Source organism: Silurus aristotelis (genome assembly GCF_946808225.1).
Source record: "Silurus aristotelis genome assembly, chromosome: 28".
In the NCBI taxonomy this organism is placed as follows: Eukaryota; Metazoa; Chordata; class Actinopteri; order Siluriformes; family Siluridae; genus Silurus; species Silurus aristotelis.
In genome coordinates, this window is record NC_139601.1 from 16574306 (window position 1) to 16584213 (window position 9908).

Genomic DNA, 9908 nt, shown 5'->3' on the forward strand with positions numbered 1-9908 from the left:
GTTTTCAAGCTACATTCATGTTGAACATTTTACATTTATATTCAATTACATTACTGAGCAATATGTTTCTCATACTCTTTTTTTTTTTTATATCAATTTAATCTTTCAATTTTTTTTTACCCCTTTTGAATTAGTGAACTATAAATGGAAACATTACTGTAAAGACTTGCATTTGTTTCTGTTGCTATATTTTGAATACTCTAGCACACTAATGTAGAGAGAGAGAGAGAGAGAGAGAGAGAGAGAGAGAGAGAGAGAGAGAGAGAGAGAGAGAGAGAGAGAGAGAGGAAGAAAGAGAAAGAGAGAAATAGAGATCAGCCTTTATCACTATGTGCAGCATCTGTTAAAAGAACAAACTACAAAAAGATACAATAAGAATCAAATGTTATTTTCTGGACCTTCAGGTTAAACAAAAAAAATTTATATAAATCTATAAATGAACTGCATCACTGTATTACATGCATAAATAAAACGTATAACATGCTTACATAAAATGCAATCATCATCATCATATTATTATTATTATTATATTATTATTACCTCGTAATGACTGTCTGAGTTCTGCTCAAACAATAACATTTACCATGTATTGCTATATTTATATACAAAGTAAAAAAGGAAAGAAACAGGAAGCTTTGCCTACAAACCAATCAAACACCTTATTTTATCCTCATGTGGCTGCAATCGAACTGGATTGGGTTATGAATAATTATGTACCATTTCCCCCCAAAAAAAACAACTGAAATAATAAGAAAGGATATAAGCATATATTTATTACCACTTATTCCAGAAATAAAATAAAGTTAAATATTGGGCATGAACTTCAGGCATCATTTATATAGATGTAGTTCAGATATACAGTGTATATTAATAGAGTGCTGTGGAAAGCCTTAGGCAAGCAATAAAAATATATATAAAATACATACACAATAAAAGTTCTAACAAAACTCTTTTTATTGTGACCTCCTTTAACACTAAGCACATATTAAACTCTTGGGGAGACTAAGTCCTAAGGTTTTAGACTTTCCTATTTTGGCCAGGTGACCCCATACTGCCTCTTTAGGTCTGGAGTCTGTGGAGACCAGTTTATATCTGTGTTTTATCATACCATGAAAACTTTACCCATAATTGTGAGGGTTTAATTGGGTGCAATAATCATTATTTTTTTTCATCTATAACTGCTTGGACATTCATTCATTCATTCATTTTCTCCCGCTTATCCGTAATTCGGGTCGCGGGGGCAGCAGTCTAAGCAGGCCCCTGCCTTCGACTGCTGCCCAATCCTCACAGCACCGTCCCTTACGGTCCCTCCTGCAGGTGGTGAGCCCACGGGAAGGCGGCCCCACGTCACGGACCTCGATATTTCCCTCGTAAGGGACCCCCGGAGCATAGAGGGTTAAGGGCCTTGCCTGCTTGGACATATTTACTGGATATTCAAATCCTGCACATCTCCAGTAGTGTTTGCATTTTTTCTACAAGTGGTTCAGACATGCCTTCAGAGCAATACTTTCTGGGGAAATATTTCAAACCAAATTGCTTCGGCATGGCAATAGCTTTTTCTTCCTTTAATCTTTCCCTTCTACCTGCGTCACATTACTTTAAGTATCTAATCTGATCATGGACATGGGCCCCACTTTTGAAGATCAACTCTGAAAGCTTTGTTACAAAAATAATAGCAAATGATCAAAGGAACATGATAATTTAATATACACACTTTATTGAACCCAAAGGGGAAACGGTACTGGCGATATTTAGGTAGAAATGTTAATGTTAAATTATAATGATTTATATTGTTTATTAGCACCGTTTCAGCTCTAGTTATGACATCATTTTAGCCTAGTAATATTTAACAATGTACCTCAGTGATGGGAGAGGGAGGGCTTTTGTTATAAAGTGTCCATTCTTTGTATAAGTAGTGACATTGTAAAATTGCCTCCAGATAATAAGTTTTATAATTACTGAATCAAACAAACATTGAACATCATGGATGCACTTTCTAGATGAACTCTGGACAATGTTCCATCTACATTCATATGTTCACTTTAGAGAAAAATAGGGCCTTTGGTAAGCTTGTAATAGCTGATACTAATCCAATTCAAGACTAATGTTTACACACATATTTTGTCCACCTGTTTAACAGTAAGTTAATCATCACTGCTTTGATCCCACCTTTCACTTGTATCCTGTTTTTTTTTTAAGCTGCTCTGCCTGAAATGAAAAAGACCCGTTCATTCAGCAGGTTACGGCAGTGAGAATCGATTCTCCCTGCAATTCACCTTCTTTTCCTGTGCGCAGAAACATGTGATTTATATCAGGAGTGAGGTTAGGCATTTTTGACCTTAAAAATATTCACAATAAATATATGAATAAATAAAACCCTCCAGGCCTGTGTAGATATTCAGTCACCACATTGCTGGTTGAGATGAGAGTTCACTGACCTGTGATTAAAGCTACAAACTATACCCTCTCATGGGAACACTGTAACTCTAGAACAGTATACACATGCTATTTATTGTCTGCTTGTGAGCACTGTCGGACATCTTGACCACTTGCAATCATAACTACAGTCCTTCTGTGATCATAATCAGATGAAAATATGTCAAAAACCCACACATTATAAAGGATATATTATCAGGAGTCATTCTTCCCTGTGGAATGCTACTACGTCTATCTATTAAATCAATGAAAATGTGCCTATGGTAGATTACATTTAGATACTGTTATATCCAATATTCATTGTTCTACTTGTCCTGATCTCTGGATCCAAGCAAACGCTTTCAACCATTATCTCCTGACCCCATGCTACTGCTATAGCTTAAAGAGCGCTCAAGGGCAACTGAATGAACTTATTATCTAATTAAGCACTTAATTAAAGTGTATGTTAGAACAATCCCAGCCAACCAGAAAGTATGATCTTGGAGAGCCACCCAAGAATATTGCATATTCCAACAGTAGTTAGCATCATGACCCACATACTGAACTGCTACGCTGATTACTGTAATAGTTTTTACTTGTTTGTAATTAGGGTTCATCACTGCTTCGAATGTACAAATTTAAACATAAAGTTAGATTAAAAAAAAATTAAACATTTCAAGCATTTATTAAAATGTACATACAACTAGAATTAATTTACATATAAATGAAATTGGTTTGAGTGAAAATCGACAATTCTACATACACGTTTCTAGGGTGAGGTTTTGCTGCTATACTGTATCTTTCACCCTGGAGTTAAATCTGCAGGAACAGTTTGCTCAGCAGGACTCTTGCCGTTTTTCTGAACCAACCATAAAAAAGCACATATATTAAAGGATTAAACATCACATTTAAGTATGCAACCCACATAAAAGATTCATACAAAAGCGTGTTAATCGAATGGCCTATTAGTGGATCGATAAGATTGCACATAAAAAATGGTGTCCAGCAAAAAAGGAAGGTCCCAACAACTACAGCGAGGGTTTTGGTAGCTTTAAGATCTTTAACTGTCAATGGTGCAGAAGGTTTTGGGCCTTTATTGTAGCTATGAATCACTTTAGCGTGCCTTTGCGCCACAGAAAATATCCTGCTGTAGACAGTGATTATAGTGCATACAGGGATAAAGTAAAAGATGATTGAATATTCCACCCCGATTTCTCTGGCATGCAAAGAAAAACATCCTCCCTCACAAAATTTGTATAAATCACCCCTGATCTTGACCTGTGGGTTTGATATGACGATGACAAATCCAAACACTAACGCCAGACTCCAGCTGGAACTGATCATGGCCATGCCAGTTTTGTTGGTCATCAGGTTTCGATAGTGCAGAGGATGAAAAATGGCCAAGTAACGATCAACAGAGATGAAGGTAAGATGCCACACGGTGGTGTTGCATAAGACAATATCAACTGTAGTGTGAATTTCACATAACATCTGTCCAAAGTACCAGCAGGTTTCGATAGAGCGCACCATGCTGTTCGGCAACACCAATCCTCCGATCAGAACCCCAGCGATGGACAGCGACAGAATCATGTGATTGGTAGGTGCCGGAAGGGGATTCTGGGAAAGCAAGATGACAAAGATGACTAACAGGTTTCCGCTCACAGTGAGGACGATGATGGTGGTGAAGAGGAAGTAAAAAGAAATGCGTAAGGAGAGCGGGTACACGATCCGAGGACACGAGTTGTTTAGAGACTCGTAACACAGAGCAGCAGACAGGGTTGAGTTCATCTTTAGAGAATGAATAAACACCTAAAAAGACAAAGTATAAAATTGTTAAGGATGTTACATTCAGGACAAAAAAATAAATAAATAAACACGAGGAGAAATAAGTGTAAATCTGTAAGATATCCATCCACAATCTCTGGACATTAGAATTCTGATTTAAGCTAACTCTTGATCACTACATTAATTTGACATTTATAATTTATAAATAGTTTATGCCTTCTACATTAGTGCAACAAAAAAAAAAATCTGGATTAATCCAGTGTGAATATTACAGTCAAAACACTGTATGCCTTTAAAGATAAATAAAATATATTCATCTTTTTTTCGAGATAAACCAGCAAGAACCAAATGTTCAAGAACAACAGTTTCAGGTTTTCCAATGTTGAAGAAACAATTACAGCTAATTGCCTATAACAGCAGTGAATCTGAAAGAAATGGTACAGTTTTAAAGGCAAAAATGGTCAAATGTATTGCTGTTTACTGCTCTTTAAAGTCGAATTCTTTTATATAGAAATTGGTCTATAATATTTTTAATTTTTCTATATTGGCCCTAATACTTTTGCACTCTTAAATAGAGGGAAAGAGAGGAACAGTGAGTTAGACAATAGTTTTTCACCCTTTTTTACCATCTGTTAAAAAAAAAAAAAAAAGTACAATCTACAAAGAATATAGTGAGAATGAATCAGATGTAAAATTCTGGATCTTGGAGTTAAACCTAACTTAAAATACATACATCTAAAAAATATTAACTGCAATTGCATAAACAACTTTAAAACAATCAATCATTATCATTATTACCTCTGAACCACTGACTGGCTGAGTTCTGGTCAAACACTTAGTTACAGTATATAGTCATAATATATAAAGGAAAAAAGATGGTGGAAAGCTGGTGACTATAAACCAATCAAAACCATTCCTTTTCTCTCCTGTGGCTGGAACTGCACTGGATTGGATAATGGTTGATAAAGTACCATTTCCCAAAAGAAAACAAATAGCAGTTGATGAGAAATAACATCTGCATATATTTATTAACCATTTTCTAAAGAATTGAATGAAGCTCAGGGGTGAACATAGACTTCAGGCCTCATTCATATAGATATAGTTCGGAAAACAACAATTACTAACAACAAACAAATAAACAAAAATATAATAACTCTAAAAAAATATAATAACTAAAAAAACGAAGATGATCCATGAAGATTATATCTGTAGAACATCAGGATAGTTGAATCATTCCAAACAGTCCACTGATCTGTAGCATGACTCGTACATGTTTCACTGTTCAGAACATCTTTTTTCATTTTAACTTTTTATTTTATTTCTATAGATTACGTAGTGGAATCAAAATGTTCAAAGACTAGTTTTGTAACACACAAACAAATGGCAGCACAGGGCTGCACACACAGTCACAGGAAGCACCAAACTTTATAAGTCAGTGTGCCAAATTGTGCTATTCTGACCACTTGCGCTACCATGTCTGCGATATGATCAAGGACCGCAAGTTAGAACAAAGAGCAAACATGAAAGTCTGCGTGAAACTGGGCAAATCTGCCACGGAGACATTTGACACGATTTAGCAAGTTTGCAGTGACGCTGTAAAGTGTCGTTTGAGGTGTTTTGTGTGGCACACACTCATCAAGGGCGGAAGAACTTCACTGGAAGATGAACAGAGATCAGGAAGACCTTCAGCATGTGCTTGATGATTTTTGGGTAACAGTCCACAACATCGCTGCCATTGGTGGTGTGTCATCCGGAACAGTCCAGACGATCCTCACGCATGATTTAAACATGCGCCGCGTTCCCCAGACTGCTGACCCATGAGCAGAAGGAACACCATGTCAAAGTCTGCCAAGAACTACGTCAGCATGGCGTTCTACTGTACATGCCTAGGATCATGATCGGTGATGAAACTCGGCTGTCAAAAGCCATTACATCTTTTAAATGTAGTCATTCTAAATGATTATTTTATGTTGTATTGTGTGTTATATTGTATTCTCAGGTTTAAAAGTGTTTTAGGAGGGTGTCTTAGATGATCAGGTAACAGATTTAGACATATCAGGATGTTCCGGATATCTGTCTTGTTAGTCGATAATCAGTTGAAGCTAATGAGCATGAATAGCATTATAAGGTATTAGTAATGGCTGATTAATTCAATCTTAAAGCAAGTCAATTAAAGTCCCCACCAAGTTAAATAGACTCCATACGCTTTTCATTTAGTCTCAAGGTAGTGCAAACAATGACACCACCACCACCACCACCACCACCACTGGCACAAATAGCAAAACTATCAAGAGTAATCGAATACAGCAGGAGCAACTGAGCACCCAATCCACATTATAAATGGAGGGAAAGAAAGAGCTTTGTTCCATCCGAATATTTTCTTCACAAGTTTTATTCAGAAACGCTGCTTCATCAAATAAAAAGCAATGTGACATGATATTAAAACTGTGAAGTGTCGAAACATATGCACACAAGTTACTCCTACACGCTAATGTGACTGTTCATGTGGAGGACAATCTGTTTAATCCAGACCTTTGTATCATATCTGTCCCTTTTCAAGCGTCAATATGAGGCATCTGTTTCTCATTGTGTGTGTGTGTGTGTGTGTGTGTGTGCGTGTGTTTGCATGGGTCATAATTAAGATTCTGTACATGGAAGATATGTACCTCGGTGTGTATCTAGGTTTCACAGAGATGATTGCTCAGATTTAGAAAAAAAACAAACAAACTGGGTATTAAAGGACCATTGAGATGACTTTTCATCGGCAGAAAGCCGTGTGAATCCTGTTCTTAAAGAACTCGCTCTTATAATAAAATAAACTACACCCATGGGAGAAAACGTTCCAAACTCTAAAAGGATTGTAAAGTCCTCTGCAGTTGTTCCCAGACGAATATTTTCCATTTGCTTACAGTAAAAAGAAAAAAAAAAAAGGAAGTGATTTAGTCCAGCACTGCTGCTAAGTTCGTTTCAGCCTAACAAATAAACAGTCAGTGAAGGGAAGTGTTTTTAACTTGTACTTTGAACTTTATGATATGAAATGTGTAATTGATTTGTTTTGATTTTAAACAGGAGGGAGACGCGTGTTCTAGGTGGCCCACACCAAAACAGCGTATATCCTGGATAACAACATGGGATTTCCAGTTCATTTCTCTTTATCCGTCACAGACCAGTGCATGATGGACTACAGAAACATGTCTGACTTGGATAAGAATACAACATGGCTGTATGGCATCATCACTCTGTGAATGTAGGTTTTTATTTAATATTTATTAAATGTTTCTAGTATTTGACCATAAAGACAGTTTTGCAAATGATAGTTTCTTTATCTTCCACAGGAAGGAGCATAATGGACGCTTTAAACCCCCCCGACTTCAATCAGAACGAACTTCTGTGCTATGAGTCCATCAACGGATCTTGTTGGAGGATTTCCCGACCACCGTATGTCCAAATCTCCATGTTTTTCTGCATGGCAATTACCATCATGATGACTGTGATTGGAAACATATTAGTTATAATTTCAATTGCACACTTCAAGCAGCTTCACACACCAACCAACCATTTAATCCTCTCCCTGGCCATGTGTGACTTTCTGCTAGGTATTTTTGTGATGCCTTTAAGCTCCATGCGATCAGTGTACAGCTGCTGGTTCCTCTCGGACTTTATGTGTAAGGTACACACAGGAATGGACATCATGTTGAGCACTGCGTCTATTTTCCACCTCACGTGTGTGTCAGCAGAGCGGTTTTGTGCCGTGTGCAGCCCGTTGACGTATCGTTCGCGTTTCCGTTCTGCCACGGTGCTGTTTTTGGTCTCAGCGAGCTGGGTCGTTTCTGCAGCATTCGCCTATGCCATGGTGTTTGGAGAACTCAACCTTAAAGGCAGTGAAGATTTTTACGAGTCCAACATGCGCTGCGTGGGGGGCTGTCATGTCTTTTTCAGCCACGGCTCAGCCGTGGTCACCTCCATGGTCTCGTTTTTCATCCCTGGCTTAATCATGTTTGCAATCTATTCCAGGATTTATATCGTTGCAAGAAGCCAAGCAAGATCCATCAACATTTTGGCCAATCAGCTCAGAATGCACAGTCCCAAACCTGGAGTGTTCAGGTACCGAACAAGGAAAGGTACAATGACTCTTGCCATCGTGGTCGGAGTTTTCCTCATCTGTTGGACTCCATTTTTCCTCTGCAACATCATTGATCCGTTTGTTGATTACACCATCTCACCAGTTTTGATTGATGCTCTGGTTTGGTTTGGATATTTGAACTCTGCACTGAATCCCTTCATTTATGCATTTTTGTACCCTTGGTTTAGAAAGGCTTTAAAGATCATTGTCAGTGGAAAAGTGTTTCAAAGGAACAGCTGCAGATTTCAACTGTACTCGTGATTAAAACATCAAGACTTTTGGGGAAAAAAACGATTTTCTATGTGGGTGTCCACTGATACTGCCTTGTGCATTATATTCCTTCTTCTCCTTTTTACCACAGAGAACACTGGTTCTGTTTATTTATTAGGAAACCATGGTGTCAGGGCATGTGGCATGTATGCACTGTTAAATGCTAAAAAGTTCAGTTCAGTTGCTCGTGTAAAAACATTTGGTTCAAATCAAAGCTCCAAAGTACTTGGAAAAAAAAAAGAACTAGAAATAAATGGAGCAAAAGTGCTGGAGAATCTGTACCTATGTATGTAATCATCCTTTTTTAAATGAGATCTCTGTTAGCAGGTGTTTTATTTTTTGATTAGTCCAATAGTTGGATATATTTTAGATCATCATGAACTAAATAATGCTTTTATTATATAGTGTATTTATTTTCAGCACATTTCCATAAAACTGTATGAATACATTTACATGGTTGAAGTTCATGGATAAAGAAACAGTGCAAATGAACCATGTTATAAATGTATTATCAATAACACTGTTACTGACTTTTGATATTCAAAAGAAACCTGTTTCACAGTCCTGAAGCAGCCACTGCAGAATAAGAGAAATTTCCAAACTGTGTGTGTGTGTGTGTTTGGTTTGGAAATGACAAAAAAACCCTAAATTATATTTATAAAAAAAACTTAATGAGGGAGATGTGTTTGTGTGTGTGTGTGTGTGTGTGTGTGTGTGTGTGTGTGTGTGTGTGTGTGTGTGTGTGTGTGTGTGTGTTTGGGGGGGGGGGGGGGGGGGGTCAAAAGGTTTGTAGATTGTAATGGTGATGCTGACCTCTGGTGGTGCTGATACGTAGGTACATTCACTTGCCCTCTGGTGGTATGTTTAGGAAGTATCTATTCAGTAGTAATTCTGTATATCTTCTAGAATGACAGCAAAAAATGGTTATGATTATTAAACGTATTCAACGTTTCCAATTGTATAATTAACTTCAAACTTGAAAATGTCTTTCTATATAAACAAATGTTGTTTCTTTTGTTGGAGGACAGAGGACAATCATTATTAAATCACATTATATATATATATATATATATATATAAACAGTGAGGAAAATAAGTATTTGAACACCCTGCTATTTTGCAAGTTCTCCCACTTAGAAATCATGGAGGGGTCTGAAATTGTCATCGTAGGTGCATGTCCACTGTGAGAGACATAATCTAAAATAAAAAATCCAGAAATCACTATATATGATTTTTTTAACAATTTATTTGTATGATACAGCTGCAAATAAGTATTTGAACACCTGTCTATCAGCTAGATTTCTGACCCTCAAAGA

At 37.1% G+C, this 9908-nt stretch overlaps 1 protein-coding gene and 1 pseudogene across 4 annotated transcripts; one reads left to right on the forward strand and one right to left on the reverse strand.

Annotated features, from left to right (window-relative positions):
• Positions 1-3228: 3228 nt before the first annotated feature.
• Positions 3229-6893, reverse strand: LOC310722292 (trace amine-associated receptor 4 pseudogene; annotated as a pseudogene). Its single transcript, XR_014538308.1, has 2 exons — positions 6867-6893; positions 3229-4224 (listed from the first exon to the last, which is right to left on the reverse strand). The product of XR_014538308.1 is annotated as a trace amine-associated receptor 4 pseudogene (transcript).
• Positions 6894-7142: 249 nt separating this feature from the next.
• On the forward strand, positions 7143-9084 carry taar1b (trace amine associated receptor 1b). Of its 3 annotated transcripts, none has more exons than XM_083534554.1 (3): positions 7143-7447; positions 7536-7638; positions 7797-9084. In XM_083534554.1, the coding sequence occupies exons 2-3, from the start codon at positions 7596-7598 to the stop codon at positions 8582-8584; spliced, it is 831 nt and encodes a 276-aa protein (XP_083390680.1). In that variant the 5' UTR covers positions 7143-7447; positions 7536-7595; the 3' UTR covers positions 8585-9084. The 3 variants fall into 3 exon arrangements, with proteins under 3 accessions (XP_083390680.1, XP_083390679.1, XP_083390678.1); XM_083534553.1 differs by having other exon boundaries at positions 7143-7309; positions 7342-7447; positions 7536-9084; XM_083534552.1 differs by having other exon boundaries at positions 7143-7309; positions 7366-7447; positions 7536-9084.
• The last annotated feature ends 824 nt before the right edge of the window (positions 9085-9908 follow it).

What these genes read in the sequence shown, in the direction of transcription:
- taar1b (XM_083534553.1), top strand. Translation starts at nt 7,547, where the DNA reads ATGGACGCTTTAAACCCCCCCGACTTCAATCAGAACGAACTTCTGTGC.